We start from the raw sequence: 19,642 nt of genomic DNA, 5'->3' as shown, positions 1-19,642 counted from the left end.
AAGGAAGGGTTATTGTATGCGATGACTATTTCACATTAAAGGCATACACCTTATGTAATGATGACATGTATTGGTAGTTTGTATATCGAAAAGCGGTTAGCAACCAAACCTACGAGGTGAAGCAAGGTACGGCCTAGGGCTTCATCTCCCTAATAGATGTGTCACGGGTCAACAGATCTGACTGAGCCGGTTGGTCAAGTCGGTAAAGAGCTGCGAAAAACAACACCCGGTTCACCTCCAGTTCTAAATAAGGGTCGTCTCCTCTTTCCTACAAGACATACAAACTGTTAATCAGAGTCATCAGAAAGCTGTAATCATAATCGTAATGTTCCGTCCTGATTGAATTAGGTCTGCACGCGAGTGGCTTCTTGAAGAAAACTGGAGATCTTGTCGCGATCGTCATGCCGAGGAACTGTTCGCATTTCGTTCGCACCTGTTCCTGATACCGTCTTTTTGCGGCCTGGTACAAACTGTCAGACCTTCTTCAGCATTTTTGTTCGCGAGAGAAATTTGTTCATGCTAAACCCACGATTCTCAACAGTGAGGAGTGACTTGTGGAGGCCCACTAGGCCACAGAGAGCAACTCATCTGATAGAGACTGGACACAGTCAGCCACCCGAAATGCTAGCTCTGTCGGTGCTATCGACAGATCTGAATCAGTCAGACGAGAACAAGAAAAGACGACTAAAACGATGTATCTTCGCCCTGACTTTCGTTTTGTTCTCAGTCCTGGTGATTCTGATATATCGATACTCCACCGTAGCATCGCAAATTATGGTGGGTGTTGCGACGCCGCTGTTCATCGGTGCGATCCTGTTCGAGTGTTGTTGTCGCACCAAGGCTCTTCACGGGGCCCGCCCGGGACAACAGTGCGTAACAGTGGGGATTCGTGATTTTGAAGAGCCGTCGACGACACTGCTGGGGTATGTGAACTGCATTTTGGGTTGATTTGTACATTGATCCGAACCGAAAAACTCATGCCTGATCATTTGTTAATTTTGTTTATGGCTTATGTTTGATCCTGTCCATCATGATCATGTACCCACATGAAAATACTATTAAAGAGGTTACCATCACAAGTTCTATCTTTTTCCCCAGCAGTTCGAAAAGTTGATACTGACTTGTCGATAATAGAGATATTCATAACGTAACACAGGCTTAAGACTACACGACGTCTCTCTCCTCGCCTTGTTCACTACAGTACTATGTTTGGCTTAAGAAAAGTAGCATATCCGGTTTATCTGCTTTGCAGTGTTCTTATGTATTAGCCCCCAATTGAACAATTGTCTATACATATCATGTTTACAGACATAACTTTAAATTGTCGTCGAAATGGTCGTCTTGGTGGCCTTGTCTTCCAGTTTGGGGTTACCCAACGTCGTCTTTGCTGTTACATATTGTTTGGGTCGATCGGGGAGGTTTGCTGGGATGTGAGAATTTTTTCTGATTATTGGTTTTGGACGATCTTCGTTCCTTTCTGCTTATTCTGTTGTGCAAAGAATACATTTTCATCATCTTATTATAAAAAAAAAAAACACAACGTCGTTTCTCATTTCGCCCGACCCCTATTGTACAAAGATTTTGGTCAGTCCTTAAAACCAAATTGTGTAGACAGTAATTGTCTGTTACCCCCATTATTGCAGGTACGACCCACAGGCTACGTTACCACCTTACACGCGTGTTGAAGAGGAGCCTCCTCAGTATGACGTTATCTGCAATGGACAGACAGCCTCGTACCCAGGGGCAGAACTACAAATGCCACTCTCGTACCCAGACACCTCACAGCCACTGGAAAGTCGGGATCAGGAACAAACGATGCAAGATGTCTGCAACACCGCCACTTACAACCAAGTCCCTCCCCCGCCGTATGAGGAGGCAGTCAGCCCCGTAAAAGAACAATAGTTTCAGTATGCTGAAATTCGAAATATGGCTAAACACGACGTACTACTCACAACTAAGTTCATTACTCATTGCTACAGATTGAACTTGAGTGAACTATGACGTTTGTGATCGCATAGTTTTGTGATAAGGGAATAACGTTAACTGAAAGTTTGTCCTTTTTGCGACAAGAAAATAGATTATATAGTACGGTATAGTACTTTACCTTAGACGTTGTATATATCATACATGTAGAAAGTAACACAACAAGATCATGCATTTAAAGTGTAGCACAATATAATTCCCCACCAGTTTCTTCTAACATGTTTGTAGTCCCATAACAAGCTATAGTGTCATCTGGAGGGACTCCATAACGTCATCTGTTGGATGAACTGAACTAAATGGAACCAAGTGGTGCGGAATATAGATATATCTGTGGTGTTAGGTCTGGAAATTTGCAGAACAGTGTTTCTGTATATCTCTGGCTTTTTTTTTTTTATTCTGTTTTCTTTAGCCAGGGTAGCCCAGCTCAGTGCATCGCACTACTTTACAGTGGGGCCCTGGATAAATGGCTATGAAGGATGTGTAAAATTTGCAAGGTCATTCAAAGATGGATGGTGTAGTTCCTCGCCAAGTCAGAAGAGGCCGTGGCTACAAAAGAAAATGCAGTTTTATTGGCAACTGTGTAATGCATTTATATTGCTGTCACATACAAACAACATCACAATTCCAACCTTTCAGTTACACAACAAGGACACTGTACAACTCAAGAGGGAGAGTCTAACGATAACGATATCACTCAATCATAAATGTATACAGACTGTTGTCGCAAATACAGTTCAATTACAGTCATTTTTATGACTTGTCTCTCTCTATATATATATATGACAAGTTTGACCTCTAACAAATAATCAGTGCCGTGGGCCAATAAGATTGTATCTCCCACACTTAAATGTGTAAACTAAATATCATGCCGATAGAACAATGATGTAAAGATTGATATGTTTGATTTTTCCAAAGTTTTCCCTTTGTTAGAGTGCATTGATAAAGTAAGACTTTAAACAGCAACATGTACATGATTTCCAATGAGTTTATGCTTTGTAGAGTCTATTCCAACGTTGCGGCGTAAACATTTGAAAGCTACAAAGGGACAAAACTGCTTACCAAGTATCAATCACATTATAATTTTTAATCACATCCAATAATGTGATCCCAACAAACAGGACAAAATCACACGTACGATTTTTGACAAAGTTTTTGGCTTCATCCGACTGGGGATGACCGCTAGAAAAGCCAAAACTATTTCCATTCATGGTTCTATGTACAATGTGGCGTGTCGTGAACCCAGGCCATCTATATCATCAAAACGTTTCAAATCCAAGTCAAAAGGTTGTATTCTCCAAGGTCGTTCTGACCACAGTGCAGTAGCACCATTCGGTCTGTAATGATGGCGTGGCTGTATTAGATTGTGTTCCTGAGACATCAGTGTGGGTAATAAAAACGCGATGTTGTCTCACAGGCATGATTGTTGGCACGGAAAATGCTCGCCATTCCGGGCAGGGGACATCGATCAAAAACCGCCTGGATGATAAGCTTCACTGAGCCCTAGTCTCAGCTGCAAGGATCTTCTAACAGTTTATGTCTGAATCATCGGGACATTCGTAGGCATCGCTATTACATATCGGTGTACTTAGCACGGGTTTTCCACGACAATGATTTTCGAACAAAACAATAACGTGTTACATGGATAGCCGAATTTTTGGCACTAAAAATGACATACATAGCCAACTCTGAAAAGCGATTTTCGCTAAATCGTATACATGTATAGCCACGAACAATAGAAAGCCACAATGATTATTTGGGTGGTGGCGTATGCAATCATTGTCCACTGAAAGGAAACAGTACCCCTTATTATAGCCTTATATAAGAAGATACGGCCCATGACACGGCGTTACACGTACATGTAGCTAGTGTACACATAAAAACATTTGAAAAACATTTTTGTGTAGTAAATAGTAAAAGTTGAGATATGGCATTGCACTGAGGTTACAGACTAGTCTGTCTGGACTGTGTGGCTCTCACGACGTCCTCATAAGATGGCGGCGGTGGCAGGTCGTCCGGCGGGCAGCTAAGGTTACTTGTGGAGCTGAAGGATTGTGCCTGATCAAGAGGGTCTTCTCTTCCGGGGTATTTAGGTGGCGGGCCTATTGGTCTGTCGTCATATTGGGGTGCCGGGTCTTCGCAGAGGTACAAGGGAATGGGTGGTTGTCCCGCAAGGTCGGCTCTAAGGAGAGAATACATAGAAAAAGACGATCAATTTACCTGCAGAATACCACGGGCCATATTTTTCCTCAGGCTTATCTTTAACATCGTAGTTGGTGAAAATGGAAAAAAATCGATCAATTTATACACGATCAATTTATACATACAAACGAAAAGACGATCAGTTTACCTGCAGAATTCCATAGGCCATAATTTTCCCTCAGATTTGTGATTATTGATGAGAATGTTAAAATGAAAGAGTTGTTTAAAAGGTCGGTAATGACTTATGGAGATGTGATTGAGATTGGGCGGTTGCCCTTGGGCAAAACATTTAAAATTACGGATTCTTTCAACTCCCGGAAAACCACATAAAGGTACGTGGCCAGTAATTTGTACGCAACCTTTTCTGGACGCGGCTGCGACTGATGTGATTATCTCTCCAATCTAGAAGTCGTTAGTTGGTACGAATTCGAATTGGAAAGTGAGCCCTAAGCTATCGACTCACCAGAACTTCGGATGCTGTATATTATGGAGTAACTACTTCTCACTCATGCTCAGCTACAGGCTATTTGCGGTCAGGTAATTGAACTTTTTTGCAATGGTAGACTCTACCTGGTAGCAGAATACAGATTAGATACAAGATCTAGGTAGGAATTATTCACGATGATTATATTTCTAACGTGCTTGTGTCTTGCCCCCATGGCCAATTATCAATGAAGATCACCATGCTCTGCCCAAGACTGACGTTGGTTACAACCCATCATTCGTTTGATGTTGAGTTTTGCTGGCAACTACTACGATTTACTATTATTCAGACACAGTATGGACATCCTGCTTCAGCGTAGATAGCGTTTGCTAAATGTGCGGATATCATTGGCAATAAATCCTTGTAGGCAACTCCTGCGTCAATTTAAGGAAGACTGCTGGTTAAATGTCGCCATGCATCACTTGTTGCGAACGACTATATCTCAAACCCATCAGAAACTAATGTTGCATGTGCATCTCTTGACAAATGCTCTTAATCCATCCCACATATCTAACATCTTTACTTGAGGCAAGGACGTTATATCAGATATAACGTCCTTGCTTGAGGTCAATGCACAGTTTTGAAAGCTGTGTGGCTGACTAACTCATTAATTTTTAATTTCCCATCGCTACGATAAGCGCATACCCCTGTGCTCTCGCGACCATTCCTGGTTCAGCCCTTGTGAGGTATGCATGGAAATTGCGGCACACCGAAAGGTACAAGGGTCTATAGATATATTTCAACAGGTAGAATATGCATGACGCATTTCCCTGCTGTGCCATGCGTATGAACGTAAGTCACGACGAGCGCCTTACCCTGACAAACACTGTTGAGACGGTCCCGTTATCATCTCAGCTCTGGCTCTGGAGGATGCTGGAGCGAATGATGCTGCGGAAGCCGTGGCCAGCTGACCCTGCCCCATCTCACGACCTCTCCGATCATCTTCACCCTTCCACTGGGCCATACTGAGACAACAGTTGACTCCGGTGGCTCCCAGTATGGCCAGCAGGCCTATAGCTATCATCGTTTTCCCTCCTACGGCAGAGAAATTCTCCTTGAGTACGAATATTCCGCCCGTGAGTAGCAGTACGCCCATGAAGGACACACAGCCGGCCCATTGTCTCCGCACGTCGTTCCTCAGAGCAGGCGGGTCCTCCACACCTCCCGTCAGCAGAGAGGAGAGGTTATAATTCTGGAGGTAGGACGGGGGCGGCTGCATCTTCACATCCTCTCAGCAACGATCCAAAAATTGCTTTGAACAGGGCCCCATCTCTGCCGATGTTGGATTCACCACAGATGTTGTTTTTCAGCTACAAATTCGTGCCTGAGCGTCGTGTCAGGCTGTCCGCCGCACGATATACTATACGCCTGATATACTTATCCAGATGGGAGGCCCTAATGTAGGTATTTATATTTCAAAAATTGCCAGTCGATATTGTACAGCACAGAGAAACAGATTTATTGGATGTTCTTGTACAATAAATCCAATCCGAGTAAGCTCATTCCTGAGTGTGTTACCTTAACAACCGAGGAACGATTCCATTGCCATTAAAGATTGCGCAATAAAGAAGGAAATCTTTCATTATCTTAATAGCGAAGGCTTGTCTTTAGAGGCAAATGAATTAGACTGACCTTCCCACATATACGTGTACATTTATTTCCCTTTATAACATGAAAACATGATCAAACGTGACCAAAATGTAGATCTGCTTACAATAATATATATATATAACCCTAAGTAGCCACACTAAGAACAAGATTAACAAGATCATTGTCTTGTCTTCATTTATGTACATTAAGGTATACTCTCACTTCCCACTAGACGGCTATCACTGAGCGGCCATGTAGAAATCAAAATCATATTCCACAGGAAGTGGAATATGATGCAAGATAGAAAAGTATGATTTAAAATACAACCAAGCACACAAAACATAGAAATTCGTTCTTCATGTATGAAATGTGTCGGATCTGTAGGTCGCTGGTAGGTAACTCTTAGGTTCTCTAGATCTGTAGGTAACTCTTAGGTCGCTGAGTAGTCGCAGCGGGGTCGCTGGCTCCAGTGGAAGGGATCCGGAGTGTTGAGAATGAGAGGGGGATAGGTTTCCGCTGTAGCCAAGGTGAAGCTAGCGCTGTTTGATGGCATTTGCATAACCTTACCTTGACCTATGATCGTACATTACTAGTCAACAAACAGTCTCGCACCGAAGTTGCTGGGGCGTTTTGTCATTGCAATCCGAACGGCAACGAAGCAAATTATTTACAGAACATTTTCTTCGATAACAGCAATATAAGAAACGGAATTCAAAACTTCACATTTAATCGTTGTACGTGGAAAATTGTTGTACGTGGAAAACATATGAAAAGTGTTAGGGGGAAAATTGCAACCGACGTTTTCTATCTCCCTGATGACACAGCGTCTTCGTACGACGGAGGGGGCGGTTCATTGTTGTCGGCAACAGGTCGGGGTGGTGGAACGTCTGGCGCAGGTACGACTGGGTACTGCTGGAACCCGGCTTCGTGGTACGTGGGGAGATCGGCTTGTACTGAAGCAGCATCCAATCCGCCATTACTCGTATCCGGAAGCCACGAATCTCCGGTGTTGATGGGAGTAGTGGTCTCGGGATACAAACTGAGCGGAAAGAATGAACGGTTACAATAACGTTACATGTTAGTTTGATACAAATGTAGAAGCAATGATACTTGGTCCAAGTGACTACTGATGACAATAAGACACAAACATTCTGTGTGAGACTGGGTAACTGAATCACGCCCTTGTCAATACTACTAGTATCTGACCTGTCAAAGATTATGCGGAACTGTTGAATACGTACTCAGTATGTACCGCTGCAGCCTCAGGTGGTCGGTGGTGCCGGTCCAGCCTTTCTTGCCTCTTCTTCATGCTTACATAACAGTTGAGCATGATCACAGCGAATATGACCACCAGTGCCAACAGGACCAGAGCCAACCCTGCTACGTTGACGGTAATACACAGCACCAGGCCAATGGCGATAGCAATCACCGCACCGATCATCACGTAGCGAGCATACTGTAGCCGCTGGTCGTCTTCCTCTGTGGGCGCGAAACAGCGCCATTGAATGATTGTGGACATTGTTGCTACCACAGGTAGCTAGCTGTCGCTGAACAGAATGGGCTGTCTACCGTTGGTATCCAAGATTAGTGACCCCAAGAATGCTCTGTTACATGTCACGGTAGTATCGTCCCGGGTGGTTATTCAACGTTCTTACTTGTTCAATGTGCCCGGCAGGTTTTCTTCAAGCTTACCGTTGTCCTCAAGATCACGTAACACGGTGGACCAGGAAGCATAAAACGTCAGTTCTCCTGAAAACCCTGATCTGAGATACTAGAGTGTGCTACACGTACCGTACCTGTTTTTCTTCCCGCCTTGAGTCTCACATTGCAGTTCTAATGTTCATGACATTGACTGAGACTATCACGAGTCATGGAATCTCATACCTAATCTCATACCTAACGAAACATCCTGGCCTGCTAAAGACAGTTAGTAGAATCAATAACAAAGAATGGGTCGACTTAAAAAGTGTACACAATCACAGAGGGGGAGGGTAACTCATGCGTTCTATGCATAAACTGTGAGGACTCCTTGCGAAATCTAGGTCTATTGCAATTTTCTGTGCCCTTGTTGTTAGTGCTATTTGACCAATCATCCAAGACATCATGACCTATGAGTTTTGGCAATGTGTGTGGTAGCGTACACTCCAAGAAGAATCCCCAACCAAGGAGCATGAGAATACTTGACTCTTATCTTGAGTACGGCTTTGTGTCTTGGTCTTAACAAACTGCTATGAGAGACCATTATGTTTGAACCCGGAAGTAGGCAAACAGGTGTTTGTAACAACAAACTTCGGCGACGTCAAGATCACTGAACAATCAACTGATGATCACTGATTAGTCAAATATATGTATTACCATTAGTCTTCAACATAACTTTGGCCAACAAGAGAGCCTTCGGCGCAACCAGCGTTGCATACTAGTGCCTTGTTCAAACTGCTGGCGGGCAAATTAACTCCCACTAGGCTAAGTCTAACCCCGTGAAAATTCTACCGGGTGTGGCCGGTTACCTAAGCGGCTGGGAGCTTCCCTGGCCCCGTACAAAGCCTGCACTAAGTACGGTAGGCCCAGCCAGCAGTAGACTGGATTCCAGGTTACATGAGCGAAAGAAGAGGTAACCGTTTAATAGACGGTACAACAGTTGACCTCCCCAAATGATCGGGTGGCGCACATTTCAGGCCTTAGAAGAAGACGATAAGCGACTACGATATGCTCGCTACGTGTTCATTGCAGCAGTGATATGGTTTGCCTTGGGTCTGACGCTTGCATTGACTGTGGAACCGCAGGAGATAGGGGTAGTATTAGCAGTGCTGCCGGTGCCAGTCTTGATCTGCTATCCTGTGTTCAACTGTTGTGTGAGCATGCAGATTCAAACTAGGAGAAGAGCCAACCAACGGCGACCTGGGGTGCCACCTACCACACTTCTCAAGTACGTATCTTATCAACACTTCAAAATGGCTGTACGTATGTAGTACGGATCCACAGTTTGCCAAATGGATACACTATGTCCTGAATATACCTACTATGGTGCCCAATGTGCCAAATAAACTACACAATATCCTGAATGTACATAAAAATATTGATACGGGGATAGGTCGTCATTAAGGTGAGTTAGCCTGAGCGTTATACATGTATTCGTTTGACCAAATCGATAATTAGACTTGCCGTTCCTCTACCACGGTAACGTATATGGGCTAATGGGACTATCATATTTGTGAATGTAAGTTACCGTTACTTAATTAAACATTGCCACAGGTACGTGTGTAACAATTTACACCATAACGGTGATGGTGCATACTGTAAGACACGAACCATGCAATATAGGCCACCCTTTACATAGCTATAGGTAACTAGAACACAACTGTTAGCATGGTGGAGTCGCTTGTTCATCGGCTATCTTAATTTGTCAGCAGCTAGCGTGTCCATAGCCCTCTCTTGTAACGAGACCATTTCGAACTGTGCTTGACTTCAGTGGCCAATCAATTCTGGTAACGAACGTATTGACTGACTTTCTGTACTCTTTCCATTCAGCTTGTATCCCCAGACCATTTTTACTACCAACACAAGAGACTCTTTCTCCCCTGGCACGAGTAATGGCGGAGTGGGCGCTACTTTTCCAGCCGATCTCCCCACGTACCACGAAGCCAGGTCTCAGCAGTACCCAGTCATACCAGCTCCAGACGCACCACCACCCCGCCCTGATACTAACAACGAGCCGCCCCCTCCGTCTTACGAGGATGCTGTGGAGAAAAAATAGTTTAAATTACATTATATAACCTCTCAGAGATTTTGTATTGTTCCCTCATTAAGTCGGTTTCGACAATGCAGATGATTGCAATTTTGTAATTCTATTACATGTTTAATGGTTTAAATATTTGAAAATTGTTATATATTGTTGTTATATAATGTAGATCGTAAAATGAAATAAGTATCATGAATGTCACTTTTATCTGTATATTTCGTCGGTTTGCAATTTGCCGCGGTGCACATTGGAAGTAAGAGATAAACATACTAAAAATTATATTTGATTAATTAAATCTACCTCCGTTTTGTATTGTTCCCTCATTATGAGGTGAAAAGAAACACACCTTTTAAAACAATTAAACAATAAAGGACACAAGAATACACATTTCTACTAAGATTACAAACCCACTTGTCATTCAAATAGATACAGTACTACCTCAAGAGAAGGAATTATCCCCATAATGTACGTAGAAACATTGAGTATATCTATAGATTAGATATTTTGTACCTATTTAATTTATCGTATTTGTGTGTACCCTTGCATTCCAAAATGCTTAGATGTGCTAAAGCTAGACATTCATTAGAATGCTATACAAAACTATATGATACAGAAGGAAAAATGCTGTGTTTATTTGTTTCTTGAGCTTATGTGTAGCCTATGTATCATTCCGATAATCTTTTCTATCAGAAAGAATAACAGTAGACATCTACAGTCAAATGACCTGTTCTGCTAGGCCTTCTAAAGAATTTGCGCGGCTAAATGTTATTCTTACACCGCCGCCGCATTTTATCTTTATGATAAAGGTTGTTATTTAGTAACTTGTGTCATTTTTCATGAATGCAAAATTTATTCCTGCTAGTCGGTTTTGACAATACAGATGATTGCAATTTTGTAATTCTAATATAATGTAATAAAGATATATTTGTTAGAATTGTTATCTTTTGTTAATCAAATAATATACATCGCAAAATAAAATAACTACATGTATCATGAATCTCACAGTTTTATGTGTATACATTTTTTATCTGAGGCTTGCAATTTGCCGGTAGCATTATTAAAAGTGACAGATAAACAGACTGGATATGGTATTTGATAAATCAAATCTAACGTTACCTCCGTTGTGATGTTTCGATTTTTTGTGATTTCTGCTTCAACTATATTGTAGCTTACGTCAAGGCATCTTTGACATCTTTTTAGCATTCACAGAACATTCTAGTATATATCCTTTGATTACTGTGGCTGAATACAGGCGTATGATATATCGTGCATTGGCCAGCCCGGCGCAACACACGTCCTTTGAAAAAATCTTCTTCAGCTCAACAACAACATCAGTGTTCATCCAACCTCGGCAAGGCTGGGTCCTGTTCGGCGTGATTTCTGGAGTGAACTGGACGTTTCTGTGGGAAAATGCAGCCGTCTCAGCATTGTTTGTCGCCTCGTCAAGAGGATCACCGCTTCGTTTGGAGAAACCACGCACCCAAACATTTTGCGGGCTGGGTGTCCTTCTTCGGCATCCTGTTCCTAGCCGGAGGAATATTCGTGCTGAAGAATGATTATCTCTCCTCCGTGGGAGGCAAAGTTATGATCGCGCTAGGCCTAATAGCCATACTGGGGGAGACGGGAGTCAACTGTTGTTTGAGTATGGCCAAGTGGAAAAGAGGAGGAGGTGACGGGGAGCATGACATAGCTATAGGAGAGAGCCAGCTTGTCACAGTGGCTTCCTCTGCATCCTTAGCGCCAGTAGTATCATCCCCAGCCGAGATAAGGGGACCGTCTCCAGCCTTATCTTCAAGGTAAAGAGACAGTATTCATATTTATTCAATGTTACGTTCGACAAGACAATATATGCATTTTTTGTTTGTTTGTTGGCTTTTATCTAGCCAGTGTTAAATGTCGCCTTGCTGACGATTTTGTAAGATCCCTGGGGGTATTGCGCACATGTTACCTGTTGAGATGCATTCAGACTCATATGTTCAGCAATACCCGCGTCAAAGGGGGAGAATCAAGAATGGTACGTGTATGAGAAGGTAATGATCGCAGAGACCTGTTGGTATATGAGAAAATTACACAAAACTGGAATGTAACTGATAGATTAATCAAACATATAGCTTTCAAGCGGTTGCGGCGCCGTTCTAAGGCAGTGCGATTAATCTTGCAGTCACGTCCGCTGCGCTCTTCAACCAACGTACACTAGGCGTCCGCCGCAACTCTCTTTTAAATGGGAAGCACAGTACTTCTTTGGAATACGTTATCAAATTCTGCAACATTGCCGTCTTGTCGACATGCAGCTAGTAATCTCCCTCCTACTCACACACGCAGAGAGGCTTTGCCCCTCCTGATTCTAAGACGGTACAAAATTGATAAAACCTTCCTTTTAATGCAAACCAACTTAACCACAGCATTCTGTCTCAGCTTAAATGTAAAATAGAGGACGACCGATATTAAGTTTCACGTAATATCGGTCTCTGGCGAGGTTTAGAAGCCACATCAAAGGCTTCTACGTTCCGGGATAATTAAATCAGCATTACTGGCCGCTGTGAGGGGAACAGATACAAATTGCTTTCCATTGACACATCTTATCCCGATCTGGATGTTTTTCCGAGGGATGAAAGAAGCCGATATTCTGCCTGTAAGAGACTATGCAATCTCTAAATCTGCATTTCGTCATCGATAAGTCACTTTGAAATGTGAATTTCTATTTCTATTTTATCAATAGATATTCCCTGCGATCGACAATGGATCAGAGAACTTTTGAAATTATTAAATATTTCCTGTTAACGTTCGATGACTTTTTCTGCCTGCGACGTACTAGTAACTTTGAATTCTGAACGTGTTACACATGAATACCAGAAAGACGTCGTTCACAACTCCAGAGCATTATAATGAGTTGGCTTGCAATAGCAGGTGTAGTTCCTAACCCTTATGGCCTGTGCGTTGCTAATATCCTTTCCATGTGTCATTTCCGCTTATATATGTTAGCGCTGCAGCATCCAGCCTGGCCGTGCGTTGGCAAGAAAAAGAGGCAAATCAGACGCGTTTAGTGATGTTTTTCTTGATATTCTCCTACAGAAATCTCGTTGCTCTGCTACCGCCTAGTCCTCTGATTGTGCGTTTGGAACAGCCCCAAAGTGGTGACAAAACGGAGGTAAAATGTCCCGGAGGAGCGGATCGTCTGTCGCTGAAATCCTGCAGTTCGACAAATAACGTCCGAGCAGCTCAAGACGAGATACCGCCGTCTTACGAAGACGTCGTGAAATCTGTGACTCAAATAAGCTAATCGTTACCTTCCTCGAACAAGACTTTTTTTTATTTTCGCGAAAAAAGCTACGCAGCCAGGCAACACCTTTGCTAGTGACGGTGGAAAAACAATCATGATCTCCAAACCAATAATGTGTCAGGGGATCCGGACTTACACCCACGCCCACCCCCATCTGCACTTGCTTCAAGTGGAACTGAAAACTCTTGAGTTTTATTACTAATATGAAGAATCGCCTCCAATCTTCGTCTGCTTGAGAAAAAGATTGGAATTTTGGCAGCCATTGCCAATATTGCTCATCCAGTAAACGGCCCAAGGGTTCAACTTAGACATTGATTGTTGAACCCGAAGTTTAACGTAGACCTTATCTATACGCGCTTAGGTTTCCAGATCAATGCCGCTTATCTATGTTGGAGTGCCAGGAATTTCCCACTGCGATTCCATCACATTTACATTGTCCTTATCAGCACCGCCGCAGGAACACAACTTACAAGTATAACAGCTTGGCAACTACAATGTATAATGGACGATGGCTTTTCAGTGCTGACAGCGAACAGAGATGGTGACCTTGGAGGACTCAATTTTTGACTCGAGTTTAATTTGAAACGTTCTGATAATTCAGGCTGTAGTACAATCAGTACAATGTGATGCTACATATTAGCCTGAGTACCATCCTCCGTAGTGACCGCTGGCTCAATGCCTTCGCTTGCTAACTCAGTCCGTTATTGAGCCAGCGGTCACCTCGGAGAATGGTACTCAGACTTGTTACATACACTGTACAGTATTTATTACATGCCTGTATAGAAAAGGCTATGGAAATAGAGTGACTTGATATTTTATTCTCTCTATAGTATACAAGACTTGTGAAAAAAAAACATCCGTGTGACTGCATACGTGTACTGTTAAGCGTTGACGTTGTCTCTATACAGTTCAAGTACCTGTAGATTTGATGAATTATTGGATGCAACTAATGTCTACGTATGTTTGTTCGTTGATAATGTGTAACAGTAAATGTCTGAAATACGACTTCCATAAGGCACAGAGGCCTACATAACATTGAAGAGTGCTCCAGTTAATGCCGTGAAAGGTACTCTCCAAGCAGAGATTGGTGGAGAAAATCGTGACCCTTTCCCTTATAATATATGCCGTATTTTTCGATCGAGAAAGTATATAGGTAGGTTCATATTTCTCTGAAGCCTGGGTCTGATATTTGTGACGACGAAAACATCAAAAATTCATATCTCTACTCAAGTTATACCACCATATACTCAAGTTACTGTTATCATAATCTTAACAGTCTGTGTGTCGGAAGTGCATTGGTGAATTAACTTATTGAATATCGTTGAACCTTGTATTGTATACTAAAACGGGATCAAAGAAGTATAGGAATACACATAGTAGTTAAAGTCATGGGTTCATGTTAAATAAACTATTTTGTGCAGTTAATGCTGGCCCACAGTGTGTCTGCTTTGGTGTCTTGTGTCCCCAATTCTACCCCAATTAAATGCGTCGTAAAACTATCTTGGTTCTTCAAACAGTGGCAAAGAGGGCGACGGCACGTAAATGCAAAGCTAAACGAGCACAAATCACCTAACTCTTCACAAACTTTACATATCTTATAAAATCTAAATATTATAGTTACAGACACAGTTTGTATTTTTTGTTTACCTGATGCTAACGATTGATATTCGTATTCAAACCAGTCGCTTAACCTCCAGACGCCCTAGTGTCAAAGGTCATGAGAGTAAGGCAAATATTGTTTCTCAAGTCGAGTCAAGCTTGTTGACCAGAAGTTTACGTGACCCGTTGGAGAAAACTGACCCGTACTGGACTGTCTTGTCAACATGCCTAGTTGACTCAAACCTCTGCGGTAGTCTTGAGAGGAGGTATGTCGGTTTGGAACGCAGGAAAATGCCTTTTATGGGGGTCTACTTTTGTTTAGATTTATGGCGACTTCCCTTTTTGACGTGGGGAGGGCAGTGAACTTTCCCGTGTAACTCTCTAAGTGGCTGAATGTGTGATTATGGGAAAAGGGCGACGCCACAACGGCAACGATCAGTCCAATGGAAGGAGAGCGAGACGAGACGAACCTCGGAGGACAGGTAGACCGACTAGAACCGAGAGTTACCGAGCCAGGGCCCGATTACGCCACGACTTCAGCCGCCTGGCGTCGCCGAACGTTTCCCGTCAGGGCGGGCAAGGTGTGGTGTTGTCCTCGGTCGGTACCCTTGGCCAGCGGGCACAGAGAGGATGTCCGTGCGAGAACCCTGGCCCCATGGCACTCTTCTTCGTTGCATTCCTGATATTTCTACCCGGAGCGATCATGACGGCGAACGGGTACGGCGAACCCGAAGCCATCGCCCGACGAGACCCTCTCCTTATCGTCGGACCAGTTTCTATCGGTGTTTCTATATTGTTGATGTTGCTGTCGTGTGGGTGGAACCTTTATATTCAGAATAACGAAAATGACAATTTGAACATAGACGTAGAACTAGGTGAAGACTGTGGCCCGGCCTCCCCAGACCCTGCCAGCTTCTCGCCGCCGCCAAGTTACGATACGATCGTACACGAGGATGAAAACAGGTAAGCTACGAATGAAAAATATGGGGGAGGGGGGCTGTGCGTCCTTGGCTAGCTTCGGCTGTTACGCTACCGGACGTATACACATGCACCTTCGCTTCTCCTGCATTTCAAACCATAAAACCTTTCGGAACGGGGTGACAGTAACTGTTAACATTGAATGGATTAGCAGCTTGTGTATATTCGTAAGTACTGAAGATTGATTGTACATGTATATTCGTATCAATTGATAGATAATTTGATACGAACACTGCAAAACTGACCTACAATCACCATATACACATAGCCTTTACTTTGAAAATCAAGAACCGAATGGTTTAGTTTTATTCTATGTCCGCAATCGGTACTTGTGAAAGATATAACGTTATATTTGTTTTAAAAAATGGAGACATGTCTCAGAAAGCAATACATTCGAAAGCCCCTCCCCCTCCCCCAAATAATGTTGGCCCCCACGGAAGCTTCAAAGGCAATTAATGATTTAGATTGCATTCATGCATGGGAGGGGGTCCTGGCAAACTACATATCTGCGTCATCTTTTACGTCAACTATGACGTTACACCAAATGGCAAACATCATTGCTCACGGAGTAGGGAAGAAACGTTCTTTTTATCAGACAGAATATTGAAGGAAATTAACAATACAGATATCATCAATAATGTCAAAACGAGACATTTTTAGCCTGCTTGTAATCAGTATCGTGGGGGAAAGCCTAAAATGTTTTTCCAGATTAAAAAAAACAAAGTCATTCAACATTGAAATGGCAAGTAGTCCTTGTATATTCTTCAGACCCGTCATCGGCATTTTATACTCCCAGTAGCTATATAGTTGTTTTATAATGAAAGCACTGCAAAGAAAAACATTTTAAAAACAAAACACAGTTAAGTATTTCTGTTGTCCAAACTAGCATTTGGTAATCTAGCATTTCAATTATCGCATACGTTTCCGCACCAATATTACGTATACATTAGTTTCTCGGCTTCCTGTTTACAGGGTCGACATCGTGCTTTTCCTAGGCCTCTTTCGTTTTCTTTGTACAAAAGTAGCGGGTTTATCGTACAAAAGGGGAAAGCTGTATGTTGCTCCCTTGGGCACAAATGCGATAGACATCGGCATTAAACAATAGCCGAGTATCCAAAACTGTTATAGCTGCCGATTGTCTGTCGTCCTCCTACACAAATTGCGAAATTCGGGTAAGAAGGCGAAAGAGACTCTACAGCTAGCTACAATAGTTTTGGATACCCGGCTACAATTTAATACAAAAACGGGTGTTTGCCCTTGGGGGGATCGTTTAGTTTAGAAATGCTTTGTTGTCACCTGTCGGTTACGCATCTACGCGCATGTAATTACATGTAGATACGTTTAGATTGTATGACCTTAATTCGCCTCAAAGCATCTGTTACACAAATCGATGTGTACTCCCCTATAGGTTCAGCTTCCCCGATCAACCGACAATTCATCAAGAGGAAGTCCCGGAAGAGACCGTGCCGTCGGTGCAGACACCCCCAGCTCCACGCGTTGTTTTAACACTTGTCGAAATTCCCAATGATAATTGCACAGACACTGGCGATGCTACTAGCGACTATGACCCTTGGGTTGCGAGGGAAGACTTAGAAGACATCGACGAGGATATTGTTCATCCTCCGCCGTCCTACACCCCAGCTGACCAAACATGCACAGCTTCGTCGGAAACTCTGGACGACGTGTTTGAAGAAGAGGACGAGGATATAGTCCATCCGCCGCCGTCTTACGACGAAGTTATGCACGTCATACACGAGAGAAGTGACGACGTATAACATCAGCAAACATCCACATTCAACAACAGTCGCTCGTGAAACAGTACAGACAAGTGCAATGTGGATGTTGATGTTTCAAATTGCAAGCCTTTGGCTGAAATGAGATAAGCAAGGAGCTAGCCGATCTATGGGGCGTAAATAGCGCCGCCTATAAATATGTGACTTTCGCCATTTTGTTGGCAATATGATGACGGTGCCCGTTGGCGCACCGTATTATTTTTTAAAACTCGAGTGATTAGTAGCTGGTATACGAAATTAAACCTTTTTTCATTTCAATATGCAGATGAAATATGGTGCAAGGAATATATACCTAGTCCTGATTGTATAATGGTTGAACACTTAGTGACTCTCGTGAAGTACGCGTGTGGCGCGGCCCTCTACATTGGCTGTTTCTGGGCTCCTTGCCAAAGGTCTGGAGATGGAGACTGAGAATGCCTCCTTTTGGAGAAAAATCCTCAGACATTCCAGAGTTAGATTTATCTACGGTAGATACATAGTAAAAACACTCTTCCGATTTCTCCAAGAAAAACACGTAAACTTTTGCGTGTAAATATGACTGTTATGGATACACTAGGACCTTATAGGGCCGGCACTTGAAGTATCATAGGAGTACTTAAGAACTAGTAGGATGACGAAAGAAAGAATAGGAGATAGCAGAAGAACTGTGCAAGCGGTTTCACAACAACGCTGTGGTCGTTATGGACCGTCAAACAGGTGCTTTAAGCTAAGGGCACAACCCACCGTACGTGCAATTTGTCCGAACGTTTTTGGGAGGCCACGTCCGCCACGTATTTCTGAAAACGTTCAGGCTGTACAGGGCAGACGCGTCGCCCGTACTGGCACGTACGCAGCCCGATGTTTTGCCTGCACGTTAAGTTCTACGGAGTGTCTGCGTGCTCCCAAATCCGTAAGATTCCCTACAAGTTCGTACGGAGGCGGTACTTACCACTTACGGATCCCAAAAAGATTGCCCACGTAGACAGCACGTATTTGCACGTACGGCGGGTTGTGCCCTTAGCTTTAGTGATAAAAAATTACTAGCTACGTATGTCGGATTCAGTTACCCTGTAAGTGCTTTAGACACCTTGTCACTCAAAATTTGAAGTGCCTTACTGAGCAATATACATGTTCTCTACATTAATCTAGACTTCTATAATCACGCGCTATGTGGTGTTAGACGGAGACTATATTTTATTTAGCAACACATCAGTTTATGAAACAAAACATTTCTATGAAATTAAGGTATGGTTGTTATATTCCAAAATAAAAAGATATGAAAATAAAATCAATGGCAGCATCATAACTCACTCAATTGCTGTCAAATGTATGAAAAAAAACTTTGACGCTACAAGAGTTTTCCATAAATCTTTGGAAAATACCTAATACGCTCTTGGGAAAAGACCTCATATTTTTAATGTCTGACCCCTTTTTAGATTGCATACCTTACTAATCTTAGTATTAAGTCTCAATCCTCCTTTATCCAGGCGCAATCAATGGTATTTTCCCTTTAGAGTAATCATTCTTTTGTCACAGGACCATCGAACACCATGTCACATGGATGGTATAATATGTGCCGAACATTAGTCAATCAAATCATCTCCATGGCTCTATGAGAAGCTAGTTAACGGGAATTCTCATTACTATTCAGACTATAGCGTCAGTGGTGGAGATTCCTGGGCTGTGACGTTAGCTCCCAACTCTGGTTACGACATTTGACATGATCATTAATTGGATAGCCTCTATGTAATTATATGACGTACATTTTAATAACGGTTGATTTGTCCGGACAAGCGACGACTTATAGATAAATAGATGCTAAAACGGCGTCAGGTAAGGTGGTATCTCACTGCACTTGTGGCACCGGTGCGGCACTGCGGGGTTCGAAATATTACTCAACGAATTTCAATGATGAACGAATTTTCTTCGTTTTGTGTATTTTGTTGTCTTCTAAGTTATACTCTAACGTATACGCAATAGCAGAATTAGAAACAGATCGGCAAAAATAACAAAACTGT

The 19,642-nt window shown here is 42.8% G+C and overlaps 4 protein-coding genes across 5 annotated transcripts; 3 read left to right on the top strand and 1 right to left on the bottom strand.

Moving 5' to 3' along the window:
- The first annotated feature begins 102 nt into the window (after positions 1 to 102).
- Positions 103 to 2,739, top strand: LOC118429261. Of its 2 annotated transcripts, none has more exons than XM_035839736.1 (2): positions 103 to 923; positions 1,644 to 2,739. In XM_035839736.1, the coding sequence occupies exons 1-2, from the start codon at positions 517 to 519 to the stop codon at positions 1,900 to 1,902; spliced, it is 666 nt and encodes a 221-aa protein (XP_035695629.1). In that variant the 5' UTR covers positions 103 to 516; the 3' UTR covers positions 1,903 to 2,739. The 2 variants fall into 2 exon arrangements, with proteins under 2 accessions (XP_035695629.1, XP_035695628.1); XM_035839735.1 differs by having other exon boundaries at positions 133 to 930; positions 1,648 to 2,739.
- A 3,937-nt stretch (positions 2,740 to 6,676) lies between these two features.
- On the bottom strand, positions 6,677 to 8,687 carry LOC118429700. The gene is made up of 2 exons (XM_035840301.1): positions 7,498 to 8,687; positions 6,677 to 7,295 (listed from the first exon to the last, which is right to left on the bottom strand). Exons 1-2 carry the CDS (start codon positions 7,773 to 7,775, stop codon positions 7,061 to 7,063), a joined length of 513 nt encoding a protein of 170 aa, XP_035696194.1. The 5' UTR covers positions 7,776 to 8,687; the 3' UTR covers positions 6,677 to 7,060.
- Positions 8,688 to 8,856: 169 nt separating this feature from the next.
- On the top strand, positions 8,857 to 10,310 carry LOC118429701. The gene is made up of 2 exons (XM_035840303.1): positions 8,857 to 9,182; positions 9,785 to 10,310. Exons 1-2 carry the CDS (start codon positions 8,908 to 8,910, stop codon positions 10,008 to 10,010), a joined length of 501 nt encoding a protein of 166 aa, XP_035696196.1. The 5' UTR covers positions 8,857 to 8,907; the 3' UTR covers positions 10,011 to 10,310.
- A 4,657-nt stretch (positions 10,311 to 14,967) lies between these two features.
- LOC118429392 lies at positions 14,968 to 18,254 on the top strand. The gene is made up of 2 exons (XM_035839874.1): positions 14,968 to 15,837; positions 17,261 to 18,254. Exons 1-2 carry the CDS (start codon positions 15,278 to 15,280, stop codon positions 17,625 to 17,627), a joined length of 927 nt encoding a protein of 308 aa, XP_035695767.1. The 5' UTR covers positions 14,968 to 15,277; the 3' UTR covers positions 17,628 to 18,254.
- The last annotated feature ends 1,388 nt before the right edge of the window (positions 18,255 to 19,642 follow it).

Source organism: Branchiostoma floridae, chromosome 13 (genome assembly GCF_000003815.2).
Source record: "Branchiostoma floridae strain S238N-H82 chromosome 13, Bfl_VNyyK, whole genome shotgun sequence".
Classification (NCBI taxonomy): domain Eukaryota; kingdom Metazoa; phylum Chordata; class Leptocardii; order Amphioxiformes; family Branchiostomatidae; genus Branchiostoma; species Branchiostoma floridae.
The sequence above is the reverse complement of the archived record's forward strand: the minus strand, read 5'-3'. Positions and strand labels throughout refer to the sequence as shown.